Source organism: Callorhinus ursinus, unplaced genomic scaffold (assembly GCF_003265705.2).
Source record: "Callorhinus ursinus isolate GAN/ISIS: 27379988/994484 unplaced genomic scaffold, GSC_fseal_2.0 scaffold94, whole genome shotgun sequence".
NCBI classification, from domain to species: domain Eukaryota; kingdom Metazoa; phylum Chordata; class Mammalia; order Carnivora; family Otariidae; genus Callorhinus; species Callorhinus ursinus.
This window is the reverse complement of record NW_027397156.1, coordinates 1,887,647-1,912,878: the sequence shown is the minus strand read 5'-3', so window position 1 is coordinate 1,912,878 and position 25,232 is coordinate 1,887,647. Positions and strand designations below refer to the sequence as shown.

Here is a 25,232-nt window from a genome sequence, read left to right as displayed (position 1 = left end):
TAACAAGTTTTGGAAATACTCCCTATGTCGCGATCTCCACTATTGATTATATTATTTAGTGATTGGTTATTATAATAAGCCTCTGAGTTAGGGACGATTATTATCCCCATTTTACAGATGAAGCACCCTAGAGAAGCTGCGGTCTGAAGGTCACACAACCAGGAAGAGGCACGGTTTCTATTTGGCTCCCAAACTCCTATTCTTTGCAGTACATTCCACCATATCTCCCCTTCCTGGGGCTTCCCACCTTCTCCTCCCGGCTCTGTCCCGTCCACCCTCCCTGGTTTCCTTTCTCCTCCTCACCCAGGCCACCTCTCCAGCTACTTCTCTCACCCTGAATCTGCTGCACCATCTCTGCTCCATTACTTCCTCCATACTCCTAACCCACTTACCCCCCCCACCTGCCCCTTCCCCTTCCACCGGCCCCAGGTTCCTGCTCAGAGCACCACGCAGCTATGTCAGCACAGAGAACTGGGCTCACTCGCGGTTCCAGTTGTGTCAAGCCCCGAAACATACCCCATCGAGGCCTTAGAAGGGAGTAGCTAGCTGGTGGCACACCCAGGCAGGGTGGCTCAGCCTGGGTGCAGTTGGCCATGATGCCCGTCCCTTAGCCGGGAGGTACCCAGCATCTCCAAGGCAGCCCTCCTGCTTGTCCACCGACTAAGCTGAAGAGGACACCTACCCCTGGTTCTCCTCAAAGTTGGCCTCCTCTGTAGGATGGGCCCTCCCCATGGTGAGAATAGCCTGGAGAAGGGTAACAATCATTGGTCTTGAAATAGAACAAATTCAGGAGAACCAGGGCGACAAGTAAGGGGTCACAGAGGGGCAGGGATGCTTCTCTTGGCCCTGAACCGTCTTGAGGGAAATCCCCACTGGGTTGCCTCCTGAGGTCCCATGGAGGAAATGGGGAGGGGGGTTTAAATCTCACACCACAGGCCTCCCTTCTTCATTCTTTCAGGAGACCCTGGAGACAGAGGGAGGCTGAGTAGTTCTCACCATGCTATATCCTTAGCACCGAAAAGTGAAGTTTCTCACACGGGCCTTGGGGAATCCCAAAGGCTCTCAGAACCAACCTGGGCGGGTACTAATTTCAGCTCTGTCACTTCTTGACAATGTGACTTTAGCAAGTTACTTCAACACTCTGAACCTCTGTTTTCTCCTCTGTGAAATGGGGATCATAGTATCTACCTTGTTGGGTTGCTGTGAGGTCAAAGATATCACCTTGGAAAGGCACCTGAGAGAAATCCCAAAAGGGGGAGCTCTCTTTTCAACAAGAGTGTGGGAAGGAGATGCTACTGGTAAAGTCTGTTTGTGATGCCCAAGGGGAGTGTTTCTGGAAGACAGCAAGGGCTTCAAGGTGAATCCTCACCCGGACAGAGCTCTGCCAGCGATCAGAACCAGGGCCAGGGGATGGGTGAGCAAGGCAGGCTGGGCAAGTTTCCATGGTGCTAGGTCAAGTAGACAGTTTTCAGGGGCAGTGACTGGCCTGTTGCCCTCTGGGGGCACTCTCTCCCCACTAGGCCTAATGTCCATCCCACAGACAGAGGAGTGGGTAGAAAAGTGCCTGAAAGGGAGAGGAAAGGGGGCATGGGATGAAGAACCAAGCAAAGGAGAAAGGGCAAGAGAGGAGGCTGGAGGGGAAGTAAGGGCCCAGACAGGGTGGGGCTGGGAGGGGGGCCTAGGGCAGGAGGGCGGGAGAGAGAGCCCGGGAGGGAAAGCGCCGAGGAGGGAGGAGGGAGGGACAGGGAGGGAGACCAGCAGCGCTGACACAGCCTCGATGTGTGGAACGGGCTGGGGTTTGGCCCACAGGTCAGGCGTCTGGCAGTATTATGGGATGGAGAGGCCTTAGGAGACAGGGAGAGTATTATGGGCTGGAACAGCCTTAGGAGACTGGGGAATATTATGGGCTGGTGAGGCCCGGATCCAACTGGAGGCGGGAGGAAGGGGTGCGGGGCGGGAAGGGGGGGGTGGTGGTGGAAGGGAATATTATGGGCTGGAGGCCTCCTGCGACCAGAGGCAAGAGTATTATGGGCTGGCAAGGCCTTCAGTGGCCAGAGGGGGGAGCAGCGGGGGATGGCACCGGCTGCATGTGACTGAGGGGGGGGCCAAGTTGGGGGGGTGGCGAGTGGGGGTGGGGAGCATATTATGGGATAGCTCTTTGTACCTACTGCGGGGACTGCTTCTCCAGAAGATATTATGGGATGTCGTGTGTGGGAGGGGGAGTGGGGCTGGGGGGATTATTATGGGATGGTGGTGCAGAATGGGGAGGGCCTGAGGAGCTCTTCTCCAACCCCCCCACTCCTTACTCTCTTGCCATCCTCTCTAAGGTCTGCCTTCTCTCTCAAACGGCCCAAGGGGAACACCTGAAATCCACCCCCCACACGCACACACTTTGAGCACCTCAACCCATCCTGGGCATCTCCCCTAACTAGCAGACACCTCCAGGGTGCTCAGGGGGAAAGGCAGCCCCTGGGGAATGGGGAGAAAGCCCTAAAGCAGGGCTGTAGTGGCCAGTGGACCACACCTCCCACCTGCACGGTATCCCCTTGGCTCCCAATCCCCTTGGGCCACTCTCCTCCTCCTGCTCCCTCCACAAAGTGGGGGCCCCCTGATCCTCTTCCCCTCCCCCCTCCCCTCCATTTCCTCTCCAGCTCCCTCCACAGCCGTAACCAGTAAAACAGGCGGCCAGCTATTATGGGATGGCTGCTCCCGGCAGCTCTGCAGGGAGGGGGCGGTCACCGCGGAATGTCTCTTGTGGGTGGCTATTATGGGATGGCCGCCTCTCTTTTTTGGGGGGGGGGTGGGGGCTAGCAAGGAGAAGGATTATTATGGGATGTGCCCTGCACAGCTGGGTGGGGCTGTCCTGGGTAGGTGAAGCTCTGGGGAGGTTGTTGGTGGGGGGGGTGGTGGTGAGGAAGGAAAGGAAGGAAGAGGGAGGGAAAGGAGCTGGGGAGGGTGGGGTGAGCCCTGGAGCCAGACCTGAGGCCTGGCAAGAGTAACTGGCTGGAGAGGTTCTTCTGGGACAGCTGTTTGAAGGGGCCCCTGGGGCAGGCTAGAGCTGGTCAAATCTGAACCCGGGACACCTGGGATCTTTTGCAGCTTGTCAGCTGTAGGGTTGCTGAGTCCAGGGCCTGCAGAGCTGGGCTGGCAGTGAGAGCGCCTTGGGCTCCGGCTGTGTGGCACACCAAAGGCAGTAGTGCTCCTGGGTGACCACAGAACCCAAGTACTCTCCTCCCCCCTTTGCCTTCCTGGATTTGAGCCTTGGGACCACAGCTCAGGTAGCTGGATTGGGCCAGGGGGGCTTTGCACCCTTGCAGTCACACCCAGGGAACAGAGGCTCTGTTGGCTCCTGAAGGACAAATGCCTGGCCTGTCACCCCCCACCCCACCCCCAGGCCCTGCACCACCTGCATCCTGTCTAGCCATCACAATGCACTGTCGGTGTGGCTTTTCTTCCCTAGGTTGTCCTTCCAAAGCCCTTTTTCTGACAAAGCAGGAGAACACCAGTCCCTTAGACCTCTTATGTGCAGAGTTTCTGGGGCTCACAGAGAAAAGAGATGTAGAGAGAGCATGTGCTGAAAACTCCATGGACAACCCACTCTGAGGGTTATTCTAGGTTCTTCTGTACCATGGGATGGAAACAGAACTCTAAGGTAACCGGCTAGAGAGGCTGTCCCCCTGGGTGCATTAATCAGGAGATTATCCCACCCTTAGTCTCTGTGGGCCAATCATGCCAGTGGCTTATTTGTAATTTATCTGGAAGGGTAGCATGGAGCCAGGGTAGGGAGTGGGGGAGCAAAGAAGCACAAAGACCACAAAAGCAATACATAAACACACATATCCTAGCCCTCTCTGGAACTCAAGAAGAGAGGAAGGGATTCTAACATTCTCCTTGTTTTGGGAGCAGGGAGAGGTGGAGAGTAAATGAGGCAGGGGATAAGTGGGTAGAACTGGCAGGGCTCGGGGCAGAGGACTGTGGGGGACAAAAGTGATCCATGTTTACAATCACGGGCACAGAGCTGTGACAACCCAGTTATAAAACTCTCTTCCTGGTTTATATTATGAATCACCTTAGTAATGGGGTATATAGATGAGAAGAAAGGGCTGTGGGGCAGATGGAGACATCACAGAAGGGAATTTGAGGCCCATAGGCAGGCTGGGTTCCCTGGAGCAAAGGGGAGAGAGGAGGGCATAATAGGTGTCTAGCAGCTCTACATGCCAAGGAGAATCTTGTTGAAAGAAGGTATACCCACGTTATGGTATCTTAAAAGAGCTGCCTCTCTCCCCTAAGTGAGGAGTACAAGGTTCATCCTTAGTACTCAGAACAGTCATGGGGGAGGGTTTGCACAAACGAATGGGGCCCAATCTTGATATCATGAGATTTGAACGAGGAAGACTATGGCAGCCTTGCAGAATGGGGGAAACGGCCTGCACGCCACAGGGATGTGGCCAAAAGGGTGGTCCAGGGAGTTCAGTCAGGTAGGAGTGGGTGAAAAGATGTATCAGCATCACTGGTGTTCTGCTTGGAAGCAAAGGGATGGTAACTTCTTGAAGCAAGCTCTTCCCTCTCCTGAATTTATTTCTCCTCGCCACATCTCCAGCCCTGGGTTCCCAGGGGAGGGCAGAGTCCTCTGGCCAGGCCCTTTCTCTAGGAAAGGGAGATAAAAAGAGCAATGCAGAGATCATGTGAGGTTCATCCTACTCACTGCTGATCAGGAAGGCTCCTCGTAGGAGGACTTTCCGGTTTCTCTCCAACCTGTGCCACTGCCATAGGTCTTGTATTTGTATGAAAAAGGCACACGAGAGCAAAGAAAGACATTATCTCTGCCTTGGGGGCTGGGGGCAGGAAGACAGCGGTGCTGGGACATTGGTTTTCACTTGGGTCCTGGTTCCCTGGGGATCAGGAAGAGGGAAAAGTGACAGGTTTATGGGATCAGGCTCTCTGAGGGCTAACAGGTGTTAAGACTGGGCTCTTGGACTTCCCAGGACTGGGTGCCCAAGGTACCTGCAAGATAGGCCCAGTCTGGAAAGGGGAGGGTATACATTGAAAGGTTACCTTGTAGCATAATTGAATGAAGGAGGCATCCTGGAGTGTTGACTTGTACATGGGAGGAGGGAAGATGGTGAATATTATATTCATCAAAGGGTTTTTTTGGAGGGAGAATGGGGCCCCAACAAGATGAGAATGGGGGCAGTTGGAAGTATGAGACTTCAGGATATAAGCAAGAAGGTGGCTAAAAAATACAGGACATTGAGGGTGAGCAGAATTTGGTGTTCAAGAATGAGGATAACAATCCTGGCATGTTAAGTGTCTCTCGAGAAGGAGGCACATGATGATATTATGGGAATTCAGTATTAGAAACACTAGATAGATGGACATTGCTTTCCAATCAAAATCCCTTAGTGCAGTAGGGAACGGATAGGAGATATCTTGACCACCCATTTATATTATAAGTCCTTTTGGAATGCCTTCTAGCCTCTAGAAGGACTATCAACAACCTCTACTGGGATCTGATCTCTCCTGAGACCAGTTGGGATTTGTTTTATTCTCTGTAACAGGAAATTGGGAAATAGCACTCAGCAGTGTTCCCTTGACATCAGACATTCTATCTTGTCTCATAGTTTGATGGGTTGTTTGTGCTTCTTGAAGGGAGGCACCTGTGGTCCTTGCATTCCCTGTGGTGCCCAGCTTGGTGCCTTCCTAGGTACCCTGGCAGCATCTGTTGAATGAACATGAGTAGCAGTGAGGAGAGGGAGAGCGGGTCTTGTTTCTTGGCATATGTAGAGCAGGATCCTCACTTCACATCATGGTGGGATATCCATCCATGGGAGTGGCCCAGGTGTGTTGGACCACCTGACCTGGGGAGGCAGGGTGACGTGGGAGAAGGGCTGCTGAAATGTTGAGAAATAGTCTAAACACTCCTTTCTAAAGATAAGAGTTTATAATTATTATGGGATACTGTGGCTGAATTAAACTTCATGTAAATGGCTCATCTGGTCAGCACGGTATTTGGTTGGCCTTACTCAAAACTTAGGAGCTGAAGGTAAGCATCTGGAGAATAACTGGATTTTGGTGGGATTGGGTGGGATCCTAGGTTGACTCTCAGTCCCTGAGTGTCTGGAAATGATGGGATGAGGGAAGGTAGGGTTTGTTCTAGACATCAAGAGGCTTTATGCCAGGATACTGCTTTGGCCCAGAAAGGGATAAAGGTGTGTACAAGTTGGGGCCGGCACAGGGCAGTGTGGGTAGCCTGCTTCACCCTTGTGGCTCTGGGTGTTAGAATAGACTGACAGCCTGTGGGGGTGGGGGAGGTTTGAATATGAATATTATGGGATGCCTGGCTGGAAAGGTAGGTATAGGGGTGGTGGCTGGAGATGAAGCATTATGGGATGTGACACTGGGCTGCGCTGGGAGTATTATAGTATGTCTGGTGGACCATGGGCTCCTTGACATTATTATGGGATATCGGGGTGTGGGTGGGGGAGTAAAATTATGGGATATCTTTCCAGCGTTTAGAGAAAAGGAGATTAGATGTCCATCTGTAGGGTGGCAGTAAGGCTGCGGATCATTATGGGATATCTCTTTGACAGAGAAGAAGTGGTTATTATGGGCTGTGGAGTTAGAATGAATGTATGAAGGCTGAGGGTGGTGGTGTGAGGATCTAGACCCTAGCGTGCAGGGGCTGAGGGCAGCTCAGGCGAGGGGGTTGGTTATTATGGGATGTCAGTATAGAAAGTGGGAAACTGATTATTACGGGATGTGTGTGGGAGGAGGCCGAAGTGTCCGTTGTTGTAATGTGGGGGGGGGGATTTTCTGACTATTATGGGATATCAAACTGGGGGTGGATGAAGAGTGGTTATTATGGGATGTCTGTGGGGGATGGGGATGAGTATTATGGGCTGTGAGGCTGAAGTGCTGGGAGGGGTGCTTATTATGGGATGGCCATGGGGAAGGAGAGGTGACGAATTATTATGGGATGTTAGCATTAGGGGCCAAGAGTGAAGAAGTTGGCAAAGGATGGCTATTATGGGATGTCTGAGGTGGGGAAAGGGTTAGTTGCAAAAGGTCTGCAATATTATGAGATGTCAACAGCTTTGGCATATAGGTGTATGGAGTGTGTGTGGGGGGGTGGTGGTGGTGGTGGGGGGGTGTCCGTATGTATTATGGGATGGCCAGGAGGTGGGTGGTTGCCCGGGTGACACGCGCGCGCGCGCTCGAAGGGGGCGTGGCAAATGGTTGCCTGAGCGACGAGGGGGCGGGGGTTGCCCGGGAGACCTAGGGAGGAGGGTGGCGGTAGTGGAGGGGGGGGTTGGAGTTGGTTGAGGTTATTATGGGCTGTCCGTGGGGGGGCGGGGCCTGTGCGGTGGGATTTCCCGGCCGGTGTTTCGGGCCCTTTAAGAGGCGACGCCGGAGCCGGAGCCATTTTCCCCCCTTCGGCCGCGGCGAGGAGGAGCCGGAGCGGGAGTGACACCGGGCCGGACCCAGCGCGACCTGCGGCGGCTCCGGGGTGAGGAGAGCGCGGGGTTCCCAAAGAGACGCCCCCCTCAGCCCGACCAGCCCCCAGGCTCATCCCTCCACCCACCCCTTCCTCAGACGTCCCGGACTCGCGGACCGCCCCCTGCCCAGAGGAGCCGACCCTTCCTTTCCTTTGCCTGCAGGGCGCCCTGCCCCCCCCCCCCCCGCCCTAAGCCGGCCCGAGTCTTGTTCCCCGCGACTCCCACCTCGGGCTTGGTCTCCCACAATGCCCGGCGCCCGCCCCCTCGCCCTTTGCTCACTTGCCCCCCGGGACACGTGGCCCGGCCCCCTGCCCGGTGGGCGATCCCTTGCCCCCCGCGTCCCAGCCTCCAGCCCCCTGGAGCGCCCGAGCCTCCACGCCCCCTCGGCCCCGCAGCTCCTCCGGAGAACCTGAGTTGTCCCAGAGGACAGGCTTTGGAGAGCTGCCCTGTCTGGGGACTGGCCCCTCCCCAGGCGCAGGGAGGCGCCCCCCCACCCCCAAGTGACCTTGTGTCCCCGAGCGCCTCGCCGCCTGCCGCCTCCCCCGGCCCCCCCCCCCCGCGCCGTGGCCACTCGGACCCCCCTCCCTCCCCCACCCCCCGTCACACCCTGCTCGGTCCAGCCTGGTTTCTCCCCCTCCCCACGCCTGCACCAGCCTGCCCTCGGGGGCGTCGCTCCCGCTCATCTGGGGGGCTCCGGTTGGGGAGCCGGCTTCCGGGCTGCCCTCGAGGAGTGTGGAACTAAGTTCAGCCTGAGTGGCTCGGGTGCCCTGCTAGGGTGGCTGGGGTGGGGGGGCCGCTGGTGGTGGTGGGCGGAAAGAGCGGGTGGGTGTGGGGGAGGGGGACAGTGCGCGTCACTGACTGTTCTCTCTTTCTTTCCCCCCTCCCCCGCACAGTGACTCGGGCCAGTGTAGAGGGCCCCAGGCCGCAGGCAGGAGCAGCTGGGCCAATTCCCTGGCCGGGAGCGGAAGGGGATGGCGTCGGGCCTGGGCTCCCCGTCCCCCTGCTCGGCGGGCAGCGAGGAGGAAGATATGGATGCACTTTTGAACAACAGCCTGCCCCCACCCCACCCAGGTAACATCTTCCCCAAGGGCCCAGGGCAGGAAGGAGGCATTTGGGCCCTCCCTAGCGACTCTGGTGAGGCAGGGTTGAGTTTCTCTCTCTCTCTGTGCAGAGTCTGAGGTGGAGGGCATCCGAAGGGAGTGGTTCCCTTCTGCGGAGCTCTTGTGGGAGGGGGTGGAAGCCATGTGCCTCCTGGGCTCTGGGACCGAGATGCAAGCTTGCTGCACTGTCTGTCTTCAGGAATGCTATGCAATTCCCGGTTGAGGGAGCTCTCTGGGCTGGCGGACCTTACCTTGTGTGGGTCCATGGAGGAATGCAGGTGGCTGGGACCCCTGGAGGCGGGGTGGGGGTGGGGGGTGGGTGTTGAGGATTGCATGTTGGAGACCAGCAGGTCATCTGTGTTAGCAGGATCCTGTGGTTGCTGGTGTGGAAAGGAGAGAGGGAGTGCTGGTTACTCTCTATCTGATTATTTTTAGCTTCTGATCAGTTACCGGTTTTCTGTGCTGTCTCAACTGTGTGAAGTTTGAATTGCGCTCCTCAGCTGGGATGTGCAGCGCTTTTAACCAGGCAGATTGCTGGAATGTTTCAAGTGGGGAAATGATGGGGGCTAGGGGTAGGATGTCACAGCCTGAAGGATGTACTAGGGAGGGGCAAAAGAACAGAGGTGACACCCTGGGCACCCCCCCCCTTCCCGTGGCAAGTGGACGTAATGTAGGCTTTTTTCCTAGAGGCTTCTGCCTCGGTGCGGGGAGCCTAGGGTTTGGGCTGGTGGCATGAAGTGTTTGTGTAGGTGTGTTGGGGGTTGTTCTGTCTGTGTTTGGGGGTGGCTCCTTGGACTGGCCAAACCCGTATGGTTATAATCACCCTGCCTGATTGGAGTAGCCCTTGTCTCTTCTCAAATGGTGATTGATGTCATGCATCTAAGTGGATGTCTCTTTCGGCTGTCTTTCCTTTTAAAGAGCCCTTAGCTAAGTCACCTACTTGTTTCCTTGACCTTTTTTCGAGCTTTTTTTTTTCATGCCTCTTTTTTATCCTCTGCTTATATTTATTTTTCCTTTAATTCCGGAGCTTTCCGGTCCCATTTTTTGTTTCCCATCAAACATATTTCACTTCTGCCTTCTCTTTCCTTAGCTTTAGCAGCAAGTTGAGGTGGTCTGGGAAAGATGTTTCTACATTTGGCGTCTTCTAAGTTGGAAATCTTCGTTTGAAACTGAGGCCACTTAGGAGAGGGGTCAGTCTTGTTACTGAGTCTTCAGTTGTTGGGATAAGAAACTTAGGTTTGGGTCTCATCACTGTGTAGGCCCAGGTGGCAAATTTCTGTGCTGTTCCCCAAGGTGGGGGTGGGGTGGGGGTATAGGTAATATGATCTGATCCTTTCTGTGAGGGGCCAAAGGAATAGTAGTGCTATCCAGCCAATGTTGGTTCCACATCTTGGCTTCCCATTGGCTCCTTGGTCTGGGGCTGCCGCCGTGTTGATTGGGAGCTGTGCAGGCTCCCAGGGTGAACTCTGCCCCAAGCTGTAGCATGACCCAGTTTTTCCACTTGCCACACCCCATTCCTGCCCCTTTCCCAAATCTTTTAAGTCTCAGCTACTTTGCCGCATGTTGTCTTAGCACAGTATCTGCTTGAGAAGTTTGGGGGTCTTAGGAGGATGGGTGTCCCCTCCACCTGCATGGGTTTGTCCTTATATCCAGCTTTTATGGAGGTGAGGGAGACGAGGAACCAAGAGCTGTAACTGATTAGTGAGGGGGACGACATGGGGATTGCTGGGGAGAAGCCTGAAGAAAATGGTTCTTTCTGGTGAGATCCAGGCTGGTGTTCCATTCCCAAGGGAATGGGAGGGGCTTTCTTATGCCTGGCCTGATCCTGGGCTGAGTGGGGGGAGGCTGATGGTGCTTTGTCAAGCTTAATGTCTCATGTTCCCTAGTATCTGCCTTGCTCAGGAAGGGCGGAGCCAGAAGCATTTTAGGGCTAGTTCTGGGGTCAGGGGCGAAGAGCATGTGTAGGATTGAAGGAAGCATATTGTTGTCCAGCACTGTCCAGGTGCTGCTCCTTTTTTCTTGGTGTAGACATCACTCCCGTATGTTGGCTAGGTGGCTACTTCTCATCTGTGAGAGGTGGTTTAGGATCTATGGCTTGGACTCTTCGGGAGGGTGGTGAGGAGGAAACTGAGTTGTAGAGACTTCTCGTGGGCTCCCGTTCCTCAAGGTAAATCTGCATATCAAAAATTTGAGAAGGTTGTATGCTCTGACCATAGCTCCACTGAGCCTTTGTTAAATCTTAGCCCTGATGATTGGAGAAATAATTATGATTGACGGAGTAACCCAGTCCCTCTTGTATTACCCTTCATGTTTGTCTTGGGTTTCCCTGCCTAGGACATTAAGAGTGGCCTCTTGAGAACTGTGTCATCCCAGAATAGGTGTTAGGAGAAGTGTCATGTGGACCTGGCGCCAGGTAGTAATTTGGGAAGTCTTTGTGAGGGTAGTCTTTCCTCGGCTACCTCTCTCAACCCCACCCCCCTCCCGTGCTACTTCCTGTCCTATGTTGGCAGCTGGGTGCCCTGGGCTGGCTTCTGCGGTCAGGAGCCATTTTCCCTCTCCTCAGTGGGTGAGGCACTCCCTCCTTCTCTCCACTCCCTTCTCCACTCCCCCCCTCCCTGGGCGGGGGTGGCTTAGGAAGAAGGAGAGAGAGGAGGGAGGAGGGAGGTGGTGTGAATGTGTGTTAGTTACAAAGGAAGCTGCGTCCTGGCCTTCTCCGCCCCCCTCGTGCCCCTTCCCACCTATCCCTGCCCAGGAGCTCTCAGTATTACCCCAGGCTTTGTGTGTGCTTCCAGCCAGGGGAGGAGGTGGAGCCAGATGGGAGGAGGATGGGGGGGTGGCGTGTGGAGGAGATGGTGACAGCTGGGCTGATTTGGGCCCCTGGGGAGAAGAGGCTACTGACCTAGGAGAAGCTGGGGAGGAACAGTGGGGCTGGAGATGGGGAAAGGAAATTATGTTTGGGAGTGGGTGTGATACTGGGCTGACAACTGAACCTGGGGCTTGAGGATTCTGGTGGTTTTAAGCAATGATGACCCAAAGTGGGTAGTGAAGGGTGTGGTTTCTGGGACCCCTGGACATTGATAGCGTTCTGGGAATGTAGTGAAGGTGTATTCTCTCGTTTTTGCCTTATGGGTAGGACCTTTCATTTTCATTCCCTGGTTTGTAGGCTATTTGGTGGACAGTTAGAGGAAGGTCTAGACCTATTTCTCTTATTTGGTTAACTCTAAGCAGCTTGCTTCAGCCGCCCTGGTGCACATATAGAGGACTCCTGTTAGGGATGAGGGAAAGGAGGCAGGGGTCTGGACAGCTGCCCGAGGTGGGCCTGATCTGGCCTGACAGGCCTATTTTGGGTATATACAGCTCTCTCTTTGTCTGTTTTTGTCCTGAGTATCAGCTTCCTTCTGTGGTGAGTATAGCAGTTCTCTTCAGTGGAATCTGGGACAAGAGGTGGGGGAATAGTCTAAAGCCTCTGGATTAGGCTCTAACCTTTTGCTATTGATCTTTTCTCTACCTGCCTCTCTCTGCCAAATATACGTAGAAAATGAAGAGGACCCAGAAGAGGATTTGTCAGAAGCAGAGACTCCAAAGCTCAAGAAGAAGAAAAAGCCTAAGAAACCCCGGGACCCTAAAATCCCTAAGAGCAAGCGCCAAAAAAAGGAGGTGAGTGGGTGACTGGATGTTTTGGGGAATAAGAAGAAGAAGGGAGAAGCTCTGATGAGAATGGTTGAGGGGCGGGGGGCATTTGTTTCTTCTTCTAGAGTGGTGGGCCCAGGTCCTGGGGATGAGCCTCAGGGCTGTCCTGAGGTCAGCATGTGTGTAGCATGTGTGTGTCTGTCTCCCTCTCCCCTTTCCCTGCTCCAGCGTATGCTCTTATGCCGGCAGCTGGGGGACAGCTCTGGGGAGGGGCCGGAGTTTGTGGAGGAGGAGGAAGAGGTGGCTCTGCGCTCAGACAGTGAGGGCAGCGACTATACCCCTGGCAAGAAGAAGAAGAAGAAGCTTGGACCTAAGAAAGAAAAGAAGAGCAAATCCAAGCGGAAGGAAGAGGAGGAGGAGGATGACGATGACGATGATTCAAAGGTGCCTCGACCTCTGTCCTGTGTTCCGTGCTTGCTGTCAGCAGCCCTGTCCTTTGTCCCCCACATATTGCATTGCCCCTTCGAGTGTCTTCTCTCGCTGTTTGTAATGATTTTCTCTCCACTCCCCTCCCCTGGGCTTGCAAGCCTTTGTCTCAGCTCAGGTTCCCTTTAGCAAATGTGGGCACTAGGTGTCAGGTCCCTGACCTTGCTCTCTCTGCAGGAGCCTAAATCCTCCGCCCAACTCCTGGAAGACTGGGGCATGGAAGACATTGACCATGTGTTCTCAGAGGAGGATTACCGCACCCTCACCAACTACAAGGCCTTCAGCCAGTTTGTCCGGTAAACAGGAGGGTCTTGGGCCCCGGGGAGGAGAGTGCTTGTATAGTGTTTTCTTGCTTCTCTTTCTCTCTCTTTTATTCTTAAAGTTTTTCCTCTTTGTTCCTGTCCGTTTTTCCACCAGACCCCTCATTGCTGCCAAAAACCCCAAGATTGCTGTCTCCAAGATGATGATGGTTTTGGGTGCAAAGTGGCGTGAGTTCAGCACGAACAATCCCTTCAAAGGCAGTTCTGGGGCTTCAGTGGCAGCGGCGGCGGCGGCGGCAGTGGCTGTGGTGGAGAGCATGGTGACGGCCACTGAAGTTGCCCCACCTCCTCCCCCTGTGGAGGTGCCTATCCGCAAGGCCAAGACCAAGGAGGGCAAAGGTGAAATGGGACCCGTTGTGAGGCGGGATGGTGTGGGCGTGGGATGTTGAAGACAGAGGAAGCATGGCGATGCTTTTCTGTCATCCTCAAGATAGAGGAGTGTGGGGGGGAAATGAATCTTGGATTTACGAGGGAAATTTGGGAAGCTGGGCCATGGGGAAACCCGCTCAGGTGGAGAACATTGTATTATCTTCTCAATCTTCTGCCTTGTCGTGCGTTTGGATTATATGATCTTACTTGTGCTCGTCTGATTTTAGGTCCCAATGCTCGGAGGAAGCCCAAGGGCAGCCCTCGGGTACCTGATGCCAAGAAGCCTAAACCCAAGAAAGTAGCTCCCCTGAAAATCAAGCTGGGAGGTTTTGGTTCTAAGCGTAAGAGATCCTCGGTGAGAGCCCAGCCCACCCCTGTGGTGAGGGTGCCCTATCTGGTACGATGTTACGTTATGTCCGGGTCTAGCCTTCACGGTAGGCACCTAAGAGTGGGGACTGTTGGCCCCAGGACATGGTGACTAGGCTTCTTACTTGACCATCCTTGCTGGGATTCTAGCACCCCTAGTAAGAGGTGATCTCTTCTCTAGCATTCTCCTTCCCTTTGGCTTCAAGCTCTAACCTTCTTTCTTTTCATTTTGCCAGAGTGAGGATGATGACTTAGATGTGGAGTCTGACTTCGATGACGCCAGTATCAATAGCTATTCCGTTTCTGACGGCTCCACCAGCCGCAGTAGCCGCAGCCGCAAGAAACTGCGAACCGCTAAAAAGAAAAAGAAAGGTGTGTTTCTTTTTTGGGTCTGTGTGTGGTGGGATGGGGTGGGGATGACTGGGGAAGAATCTCCCTAAGGAGATCAGGGTTGGGTTTATTTTAGAAGGGGTGGGGGGAGGTAGTTTTTTTCTAATAACTGGGCTTTCCCTCTTCCTTGCCCAGGCGAGGAGGAGGTGACTGCTGTGGATGGTTATGAGACAGACCACCAGGACTATTGCGAGGTGTGCCAGCAAGGCGGTGAGATCATCCTGTGTGATACCTGTCCCCGAGCTTACCACATGGTCTGCCTGGATCCGGATATGGAGAAGGCTCCTGAGGGCAAGTGGAGCTGCCCACACTGCGTGAGTACCTGGCCACTGTGGCCCTTTGGAACCCTCAAGAGGAAGGGTGGGGTGATAGAGATCTTTTGGGCCTGGGTAGTGTTGCTGGTGTGGACTTTGGGAAGCATTCAAAAGAATGTTGGGTATGGTTCTGACTTGGGTGGGTGGGGGGTGGTAATAATCTGACTGTGGTCCTTTACTGAAGGAGAAGGAAGGCATCCAGTGGGAGGCTAAGGAGGACAATTCAGAGGGTGAGGAGATCCTGGAAGAGGTTGGAGGAGACCCAGAAGAGGAGGATGACCACCATATGGAATTCTGTCGTGTCTGTAAGGATGGTGGGGAGCTGCTCTGCTGTGACACCTGTCCTTCATCCTACCACATCCACTGCCTGAACCCCCCACTTCCAGAGATCCCTAATGGTGAATGGCTCTGTCCCCGTTGTACGGTGAGTGACTGACCCCAGCCAAGGTGGGAGGTGTGGGTAGTGTAGTCTAGCAGAAGGGTATACCTCTTTTATATGTAGGCTTTGGGGGGCTGGGGTGCAGGAGAGGTCATTGGAAAACTCTGTCTTTAGCCCTGAGACAGGTTATTTTCCTTTCTCATGTAGTCTGGGGATAGCTTTGGGAAAATGCAGGATTAACTTTGGACAGAGTTGATGCTTTGCCAGCCCTTTTAAGGGGTGTTCTTAAAGCAGTGTTCTTCCAGCCTAAGGCATCCATTCTGTCTTCACACCCAGCCTTGGGGTGTTGGTAGTTTGGAATGGCTAATAGGGTCACTTAATTGCTTTTCAGTTGCTTACGAGAGGAATTCTGGGCTCTAGGTCTGGCGGTTTTCTGTGCTTTCCTTGTTCTGGGTTATTGTTGAAGTCTAGCTACAGGCTCTGTTAAACAGATAGGAGTGATAGTGTCACTCAAATTCTGGTTGAAGTCCAGAAGTGGAGAGGGAATTCTGTTATTCTTTACCTAGAATGGTTCTTCTTGAAATGAGATTTTAAGTATTTTATTTTATTTATTTATTTATTTACTTACTTACTTACTTATTTATTTAAGAGGGAGGGAGAGGAAGAGAGCACGAACGGGGGTGGGTGCAGACGGGGAGAGGGAGAGGATCTCAAGCAGACTCCACACTGAGCCCCGATGCGGGGCTTGATCCCATGACCCCAAGACCGTGATCTGAGCTGAATCCAAGAGTTGGACTCCTAATGGACTAAGCTACCCAGGCACCTCTTGAAATGAGATTTTAATAATCCCTTGATAAGGTTGAGGCTTACGGGCTGTATCATTTCCTCTTCTCCATAATGATTTGATGTTGAATCCTGTTTTTCCTCTCAGTGTCCAGCTCTTAAGGGCAAAGTTCAGAAGATTCTAATCTGGAAATGGGGTCAGCCACCGTCTCCCACACCAGTGCCTCGGCCTCCAGATGCTGATCCCAGTACTCCGTCTCCCAAGCCCCTGGAGGGGCGGCCAGAGCGGCAGTTCTTTGTGAAATGGCAAGGCATGTCTTACTGGCACTGCTCCTGGGTGTCTGAACTGCAGGTAATCTGGGATAGGCTAGACATCTGGGGGCTGCAGTGAAGGGGGTCATGAGAAACGGCCTTGTGGCTGGAAGGAGCGGATGCCACTCCATGGTGGCTGATGTCTCTTCCTGCTTGCAGTTGGAGCTGCACTGTCAAGTGATGTTCCGAAACTATCAGCGGAAGAATGATATGGACGAACCACCTTCTGGGGACTTTGGTGGTGATGAAGAGAAGAGCCGGAAGCGCAAGAACAAAGACCCTAAATTTGCAGAGATGGAGGAACGCTTCTATCGTTATGGGATAAAACCTGAGTGGATGATGATCCACCGAATTCTCAACCACAGGTACCAGTGGAGCTGGGCCAGACTGGTGTTGGTCTTGGGCGTACTGGAGGCAGGCAGCATATCCATTGGGAGACTGCTGCCAAAGGGCGTAAGAAAATGGATGTCACTGGTGATTTAAACTTGAAAGAGATACGTCATTTTATTATTATTATCTGACTGAATCCTGGTATTTGAGCCAGAGGAGAAAACTACCGATTAGATGTAATTTTAGGTCCAGAGACTGGTGTGGTAGAGATTCTGAATATGTGTGGCATCTGGCCTTCCCAGAAGTCTAGTTTGGTACATACATTATGGGCGCTTTTTGAGAGTGAGAAGTGGCCGTCTGGCTCTGAGGATTTTTTTCTCCTTGACCTTTCAGTGTGGACAAGAAGGGCCACGTCCACTACTTGATCAAGTGGCGGGACTTGCCCTACGATCAGGCATCCTGGGAGAGCGAGGATGTGGAGATACAGGACTACGACCTGTTCAAGCAGAGCTATTGGAACCACAGGTGGGTGGCTTTGCTGAGGTGTGGAGTTGGTTCTTACTGAGAAGGACCTTGGGTAGCTGTGTGATGTCTGTTTTCTTTAGGGAGTTAATGAGGGGTGAGGAAGGACGACCAGGCAAGAAGCTCAAGAAGGTGAAGCTGAGGAAGTTGGAGAGGCCTCCTGAAACTCCTACAGTTGATGTGAGTTGGGGCAGAGGAAGGAGGGTACAATCTGTTGGGTGGGACGCTATGTCTTGTGTGCTCCAGTCTACAGATGGTGCTTTTAGTGAGGCTCTGCCAGTAGTAGTTTCAGAGCTAGAATGCTTCCCCACTTCTCCACATCTCTAAACGAGGAAGATGCTATGGTCCTTTTCTCTTTGCGTCATCAGAAAAATAAAAACATAGGAGATGGTACTTTCTGTGGTTGAGGAAGTGTTACCTAGGGACGGGTCACACAACTAAGCTTTTATGAAACTTGTACTGGAACCTGGGTCTTCTGACTCTTAATTCATGGCTTATTTCCTCTGGGTTTAATTTGTGTAATATAACATAAGGACTGTTAAGGTTAAGAAAATGACTCTAGGGTTGTGGGGATGGCTCAATTGGTTAAGCATCTGCCTTTGGCTCAGGTCATGATCCTAGGGTCCTGGGATCCAGCCCCACATCGGGTTCCCTGCTCCCTGCTCAGCAGGGAACCTGCTTCTCCTTCTCCCTCTGCCATTCCCCCCCCCCCCCCCCCGCTTGTGCTCTCTGGCTCTCTCTGTCAAATAAATAAATAAAATCTTAAAGAGGACTCTAGGAGGAACATAGGATTATTGACCTGGTGGATCTTGATTAGCAGAATTACTGCATTGCTAGGGAGACTATATGATGCTGTCTTCCGTCAGAGATCTGTAGGACCAAGATCTCAGTCGGTCTGGTGGGTTAGTTGCTCTGCTTCCTGGAGGATCCTAAATCAAACGCAAAGTTACAGTAGCTGTTGAGGATCTTCTTCCCCACAGTTCTTTGTGGCTCTTGAGGATCTAGTGAGGATGTGTGAGGAGCAAGCATCTGCTGTCTTATGCAAGGAAGGGAGTTCCTTGCCAGCTCTTGACTTCCTTCATTTCATCCTTCAGCCAACAGTGAAGTATGAGCGACAACCAGAGTACCTGGATGCTACGGGTGGAACCCTGCACCCCTATCAGATGGAGGGCTTGAACTGGTTGCGCTTCTCCTGGGCTCAAGGCACCGACACCATCTTGGCTGATGAGATGGGCCTTGGAAAGACTGTCCAGACAGCAGTCTTCCTCTATTCTCTCTATAAGGAGGTAGGAACGCTGGGCTGTTAGTTGTTTTGTGTGTGGGTATTTCGTATTTTGTGGTTTTTTCACTCTTGAGAGAGAAAAAGGAAGGAAAAAATTGGTCACAGAACTTGAAGAACGTTGTTGAATGACAATAGGGTAGACACACGTACACAGAGGTAGATTGAAGGGACGGGGCCCTGGGTAGAATCACTGGTGGATGCATAGAGCCTTAGTCTTAGGGGAACAAGTACCTGTTGAGATAAGCAGAGTTGTGAGTGGAATTAGCACAGGAAGACTTACAGGATGGGGTCGGGTGTTAAACTCTCTGTAAAGGTGGGTGTGCTGTGGGAAGGAGTAGGCAGGGCATTCTCACGTGTAGACAAAGGTGAGGGGAGGAGTAGCAGCACACATGCCAGTCCTCAGCCAGCCTTGGGGGCAGTGGTAGAGGTGGGTGCTGGGGCCCATAGTCCTTACTCCACCACTTCTCTTCTTTCTCCAAGGGTCATTCCAAAGGCCCCTTCCTAGTGAGTGCCCCTCTTTCTACCATCATCAACTGGGAGCGGGAGTTTGAAATGTGGGCTCCAGATATGTATGTGGTGACCTACGTGGGTGACAAAGACAGCCGTGCCATCATCCGAGAGAACGAGTTCTCCTTTGAAGACAATGCCATTCGTGGTGGCAAGAAAGCCTCTCGCATGAAGGTATCTCAGTGGGAAGGAGACCACCCTAGAGGGAGTTGTTGCTGCGGGCTTAGTCTGCTTCCTTCTGACTCTAGTCCCTGGGGTGAGGCAGAAGGATAACAGTCGGGAGGAGGGAAAACCCCATAAGTCCCTTGGGTTAACCTGCACTGGAGGGGTTGAACGTTAGTGACCAGGTTGCCTCTTTGTGCAGAAAGAGGCATCTGTGAAATTCCACGTGCTGCTGACATCCTATGAGTTGATCACCATTGACATGGCTATCTTGGGTTCCATTGATTGGGCCTGCCTCATCGTGGATGAAGCGCATCGGCTCAAGAACAATCAGTCAAAGGTAAGAGTGAAGGGAGGGAGGTTATCGCCTCCAGTTTGAGTTTTCTAGTACCACCTACTCCTTAAGAGGAGGACCTGGGAGGAGAGGAAAGGGTCAAATGGTGTCTGCCTTCCCTCCTCACTTGTGATTCCCCTTGGTGGCCAGGCCTTAAAAGGGAGATGGAGATGGCGGGGGGGGGCGGGGTGGAGGCTTAACCGTTGCGCAGTGAAACAGCTCCGGTTTGCAGTCCTCTCTCAGAACTGTTTTCACTGAATTTCACCTTCTCCATACGCTTCTCCAGTTCTTCCGGGTGTTAAATGGTTACTCACTCCAACACAAGCTGTTGCTGACCGGGACTCCGTTACAAAACAATCTAGAAGAGTTGTTTCATCTGCTCAACTTTCTCACTCCCGAGAGGTTCCAGTAAGTGTGTGTTTCTCCGTAATCAGCTGATAATTCTGCTTCTAATTCTTCCTGTTGCCCATTTCCTATATCACTTTCCTTTCTCTTTCTGAAGCAACTTGGAAGGCTTCTTGGAGGAGTTTGCCGACATTGCCAAGGAGGACCAGATTAAAAAACTGCATGACATGCTGGGCCCTCATATGTTGCGGCGACTCAAAGCTGATGTGTTCAAGAATATGCCATCCAAGACAGAACTGATTGTGCGCGTGGAGTTGAGCCCTATGCAGAAGTGAGTCAGAAGGGATAGAAGTGTTGACTCCATTTTGTCAAAGTAGTTAGACACCTACTAGTCTGCAGAGTGTTTCTCATTCCTTCCTGTACTCTGCTTCCAGGCATCTGGTGATGGGAGCAAGCGAGATCATACAGAAACCTCATGCCATAGTTCTTATGTAGTTAAATACCTTACTTCACGTGATGGTGCTGGTGGTGGTGCTAGGTCCTAAAGTGAGATATGTTGGAAGGAAGATCTCAGACCTTGGGACTGTGTCTTGAGTCATGTAAAGGTTAGGAGTCCTCTAAAGGCTCTCGAGTCTGACTTCATTCTCCATCTTGTCCATGTAGGAAATACTACAAGTACATTCTTACTCGAAATTTTGAAGCCCTCAATGCTCGAGGTGGTGGCAACCAGGTCTCTCTGCTAAATGTGGTGATGGATCTGAAGAAGTGCTGCAACCACCCATACCTCTTCCCTGTGGCTGCGATGGTACGCCCTGTCTCCTCTTGCCCCCCCACTGCGCTGGAGTTGCTCCATTTGGCTCAGTGTTTGTTTCTTTTTGGCTTCTTTTCTCAGGAAGCCCCTAAAATGCCTAATGGCATGTATGATGGCAGTGCCCTCATCCGAGCATCGGGGAAATTATTGCTGCTTCAGAAGATGCTCAAGAACCTTAAGGAGGGTGGGCACCGTGTACTCATCTTCTCTCAGGTATTGTGTGGGCTGGGCCGGGAGCTTGAGGAGAAAGCAGTAGACCGCCCTCAGCGACGCGAGGAAAGCAACTGTCATCTGACTCCCCCTTCATTGAACTGTGCTCCTTTTCCAGATGACCAAAATGCTGGACCTGTTGGAGGATTTCTTGGAACATGAAGGTTATAAATATGAACGTATCGACGGTGGGATCACTGGGAACATGCGGCAAGAGGCCATTGACCGCTTCAATGGTAAGTGGGAGGGAGTGGTTTCAGTCCATGCATTCTCATTTACTCATGTCTTTGCATGGACCACTTTTTTTTTTTTTTTAAGATTTTTTATTTATTCATTTGATGGAGAAAGACAAAGCAAGAGAGGGAACACAAGCAGGGGGAGTGGGAGAGGGAGAAGCAGGCTCCCCGCCGAGCAGGGAGCCATATGCGGGGTTTGATCCCAGGACCCCAGGATCATGACCTGAGCTGAAGGCAGATGCTTAACGACTGAGCCAACCAGGCGCCCCTGGATCACTTGTTTTTGTCTGTCTGCTTTTCTGTATGGTTCTTTAGGGTTTTTGTCAATTGTGAATGGAAGAATAAAGCTTTTGAATGCCTTGATTGAAAGAATGTATTGGACTATTCCTAGCAGATTTTTTTTTTCCTTTGGAGTCTTCATTCTTTTTTGCCACACGAAGAGCATTTTATTTAACCCTCTTCGTTGTATCTTGAGTCCCACAGAGGGACCAAGACTTTACCAAGCTCAATTCGCAAATACGTGGCATACCTGTCTCCATAGCTGCCATTCCTCCCCCTCTTCCCCCTCCTTCTTATTTCTAATTTGATTAAGTTAGTTTTTAGAAAGTTTATTTATTAATTTTTTTTATTAATCTCTACCCCCACTGTGGGGCTTGAACTCATGACCCCGAGATCAAGAGTTGCACACTCTTCCGACTGAGCCGGCCAGGCACCCCCCTAATTTTTATTTTAGAATAATTTTGGGGGTGCCTGGGTGGCTCAGTCATTAGGCGTCTGCTTTTGGCTCAGGTCGTGATCACAGGGTCCTGGGATCGAGCCCCGCATTGGGCTCCTTGCTCAGCAGGAAGCCTGCTTCTCCCTCTCCTACTCTCCTTGCTTGTGTTCCCTCTCTTGCTTTGTCTCTCTTTGTCAAATAAATAAATAAAACCTTTAAAAAATAAAAAAATAAAATAATCTTGGACTTAAAAGTAGCAAAAAATAATACAGAGTTCATATATATTCTTCACTCAGCTTCTCTTAATAATAACTGCTTACATAATCACAGTATAACTGTCAAAAGCAGGAAATGATGATTGATGGCATACTGGTAACTAAACTGTAGATCTTAATTGAACGTTACCAGTTTTCCTCCTAATGTCCTTTTCCTATTTCAGGGTCTAATACCAGATCCCCCATTGCATTTGGTTGTTGTGTCTCTTTCCTACATGTGACAGTTCTTCATTCTTTCCTTTGCTCTCATGCCATTGATACTTGTGAGGATCACTGGTTAGTTATTTTATAGAATGTCACTCTCTCTCTTTTTTTTTTAAAGATTTTATTTATTTGACAGAGAGACAGCGAGAGAGGAAACACAAGCAGGGGGAGTGGGAGAGGGAGAAGCAGGCTTCCCGCGGAGCAGGGAGCCTGATGCGGGGCTCGATCCCAGGACCCTGGGATCATGACCTGAGCTGAAGGCAGATGCTTAACGACTGAGCCACCCAGGCACCTCTAGAATGTCTCTTAAGTTTGGGTTTGTCTGGTGTTTTCTCATAGCAGGTTGAGCTTAGTAGACATTTTGGGCAAGAATGCCATAGAAGCAATGCTGTATTCTTTTCATTGCATCCTATCAGGGGGAGGACATGATGTTGCTAATGTCCCATTACTGGGGATGTTAACCTTGATCACTCAGTTCGGGTGGTATCTGCTTAGTTTCTCCACGGTAAACTTACTTGTTTTCCCATTAGAATTGATATTGATAAATGTCTTTTTTTTTTTTAATTGAAGTATAGTTGACACGAGTGTTACATTGGTACCAGCTGTGCAAGGTAGTGATTGGACAACTGTGAGTTAGGCTCACCATGAGAGTAGCTGCCTTCTGTCGTCATATAGCGCTATTACAGTATCACTGACTGTTCCCTGTGCTCTGCCCTTCACCCCCATGACTTACCCATTCCATAACTGGATGAGGGAGGTATTCGAGACTATGGGCATGCACCATTTCTCTTTAAACTTGCACATTGATTTCATCATCCATCTATGGACCTTGCTTACAGTGATTACTACAGTGGTGCTTGCCTGATGATGTTTTATATTTTTGACATGCCTTCTACATTTATTAATTGGAATTTAGGAGACACTTTTTTTTTTTTTTAAAGATTTTATTTATTTGTTTGACAGAGACACAGCGAGAGAGGGAACACAAGCAGGGGGAGTGGGAGAGGGAGAAGCAGGCTTCCTGTGGAGCAGGGAGCCTAATGCGGGGCTTGATCCCAGGACCCTGGGATCATGACCTGAGCCGAAGGCAGATGCTTAACCGACTGAGCTACCCAGGCACCCCTCAGGAGACACTTCTAATGGTGTTTTGGTTCCTTTCTTAGCACCGGGTGCTCAACAGTTCTGCTTCTTGCTTTCCACTCGAGCGGGGGGCCTTGGAATCAATCTGGCCACTGCTGACACAGTTATTATCTATGACTCTGACTGGAACCCCCATAATGACATCCAGGTGAGCAGAGGTAGCGGCCTTCGTATACAGTAACCCACTGGTAATGCAAGTGATCTCTGCGAAGTCTCCACCATTTGGAATTAGTTGTTTCAGGGGGAAACATTAGATTCTTTTTATGTCTTTTATCTTATTGTGAGCCAGAGAGTTTGGGTTAGCTGTGGTCTTATTTGGAGTAACATGATAGAGGGTGGGGTCCGGGGCGGGGGGGTGAGTTTTAGTGTTTTATGTGAAAGCAGGCTGCCTTGTGCTGGATCTCGCTTATTATGTGGACGTCAGGGCAAGAGCAGAAGCCGGAAAATATGGTTACTTCAGTTTCTGACTTTGTTTTGTGCCCAACTTCAGGCTTTTAGCAGAGCTCACCGTATTGGGCAAAATAAGAAGGTGATGATATATCGGTTTGTGACCCGTGCGTCAGTGGAGGAGCGCATCACGCAGGTGGCAAAGAAGAAGATGATGTTGACGCATCTAGTGGTTCGGCCCGGTCTGGGCTCCAAGACTGGATCCATGTCCAAACAGGAGCTTGATGACATCCTCAAGTTTGGCACTGAGGAACTATTTAAGGATGAAGCCACAGATGGAGGTAAGCTAGCAGGAAAACTTGTTTTGGTGTAGGGTTTGGCCTCTCGAAAGGATATATTTGATATTTAGTGTCCTGAGACTTGGCCCTAGGGTCCTGTGGGATTTTTTACCACTGCAGCTGCTGAAGCTGACTTTGAGGGTGTGGACCTCTGATTCTTTATAGGAGGAGACAACAAAGAGGGAGAAGATAGCAGTGTTATCCACTATGATGACAAGGCCATTGAGCGACTTCTGGACCGTAATCAGGATGAGACAGAAGACACAGAATTGCAGGGCATGAATGAATATTTGAGCTCGTTTAAAGTGGCCCAGTACGTGGTACGGGAAGAAGAGATGGGGGTGAGTATGAGTCCAAGGCAATGCTGTGCTTGGTGATTGGTCTGGAAATTGTTATTGAGACCAGGATGGTATTTGAGACAAGAGGAAAACATCTGTAGGTAAGTTAGTAAGTATGTTGATGAATTGATACATCTCTTCCTTTGAAAATAAATACTATCACATATGGGCAGTCATGCTCTCAGTTTTGCTGTGGCTGTCCGGAAACTCACAGCCAAATTTCACACTCAAAATTTTTATCTATATTAGCTCTTCCTTATCAGAATCTCATTTTTGCTTACGTATTTTATTAACCCTACAAATAAACTTCTGATGGCTATCTCAAGTCTCTTTGGAGAAAAGGCAAGAGATGAGATACATGTCTAAGCAGCCTACTTCCCTGTACTTTTTAAACGTTAGAATTGTTTTCCCTTTTTCTCTTCCTTTCCTTTTCTGGGTCTTTTTTACCAAAAGCAAAAAATCGAAAACTGATAAATGTGTGGCTTCTTTAAGAATTTTCCCCCCTAGAAGTGAAGTATAAAATGAAAAAAACAAAATTGCTTTCTCTTCTGCTCTCCCCCTTTAGACCCCTCAACTCAGTGTTCTTTGAATTGGTATAGATTTCTGGTAGTCTTTGCCATCTTTTGTCATCCTTCTTACTCAAAACCATCCCCCTTGCTATGTTTTTCTCATATATACCCATTATCTTTGTTCTCCTCGGGAGGTGGTGCTGCCAGCCTCGGTTGTGTGTAACTATGGCTGAAAATTCTGACCTCGGTCTGTGGACCAGTGGTATTCCGTCGCAGCAGCCCTCCTGTAAGGTGCTCTGGGTTTCTGTCAGGGCTGTGGCTGCATGGGGGTGATTGGCTGGGGCAGCACATGCTGAGTGTTGGGGGAAGGGCGGGGGGGGTCCTCCCATTGATAACCTCTGCTCTCAGCTACTCAGGTATACAGGTGGCCCTCTCTCATAAGTAACTGTAGCTGCTGTTTACCTTTTATAAATCATATTTTTTTTTTTAAAGATTTTATTTATTTATTTGAGAGGGAGAGAATGAGAGACAGAGAGCACAAGAGGGAAGAGGGTCGGAGGGAGAAGCAGACTTCCTGCTGAGCAGGGAGCCCGATGTGGGACTCGATCCCGGGACTCCAGGATCATGACCTGAGCCGAAGGC

At 51.3% G+C, this 25,232-nt stretch overlaps 1 protein-coding gene across 8 annotated transcripts in view; it reads left to right on the top strand.

The window, feature by feature from the left end:
- The first annotated feature begins 7,357 nt into the window (after positions 1-7,357).
- Positions 7,358-25,232, top strand: part of CHD4 (chromodomain helicase DNA binding protein 4) — a 30,768-nt gene continuing 12,893 nt past the window's right edge. For 5 of the 8 annotated variants that reach the window (XM_025851861.2, XM_025851860.2, XM_025851859.2 and 2 more), the window contains exons 1-25: positions 7,358-7,507; positions 8,390-8,567; positions 12,132-12,253; positions 12,455-12,670; positions 12,890-13,008; positions 13,130-13,371; positions 13,629-13,756; positions 14,004-14,139; positions 14,293-14,471; positions 14,656-14,895; positions 15,782-15,985; positions 16,105-16,310; positions 16,669-16,800; positions 16,881-16,977; positions 17,892-18,083; positions 18,560-18,760; positions 18,951-19,088; positions 19,369-19,490; positions 19,585-19,758; positions 20,091-20,232; positions 20,320-20,451; positions 20,567-20,684; positions 23,042-23,166; positions 23,509-23,746; positions 23,909-24,084. In XM_025851861.2, the coding sequence (XP_025707646.1) occupies positions 8,468-8,567; positions 12,132-12,253; positions 12,455-12,670; positions 12,890-13,008; positions 13,130-13,371; positions 13,629-13,756; positions 14,004-14,139; positions 14,293-14,471; positions 14,656-14,895; positions 15,782-15,985; positions 16,105-16,310; positions 16,669-16,800; positions 16,881-16,977; positions 17,892-18,083; positions 18,560-18,760; positions 18,951-19,088; positions 19,369-19,490; positions 19,585-19,758; positions 20,091-20,232; positions 20,320-20,451; positions 20,567-20,684; positions 23,042-23,166; positions 23,509-23,746; positions 23,909-24,084 (3,879 nt within the window). In that variant the 5' untranslated portion in view covers positions 7,358-7,507; positions 8,390-8,467. The remainder of the gene's footprint in view (positions 7,508-8,389; positions 8,568-12,131; positions 12,254-12,454; positions 12,671-12,889; positions 13,009-13,129; positions 13,372-13,628; positions 13,757-14,003; positions 14,140-14,292; positions 14,472-14,655; positions 14,896-15,781; positions 15,986-16,104; positions 16,311-16,668; positions 16,801-16,880; positions 16,978-17,891; positions 18,084-18,559; positions 18,761-18,950; positions 19,089-19,368; positions 19,491-19,584; positions 19,759-20,090; positions 20,233-20,319; positions 20,452-20,566; positions 20,685-23,041; positions 23,167-23,508; positions 23,747-23,908; positions 24,085-25,232) is intronic. The other 3 variants (XM_025851863.2, XM_025851862.2, XM_025851864.2) reach the window with 2 other exon arrangements.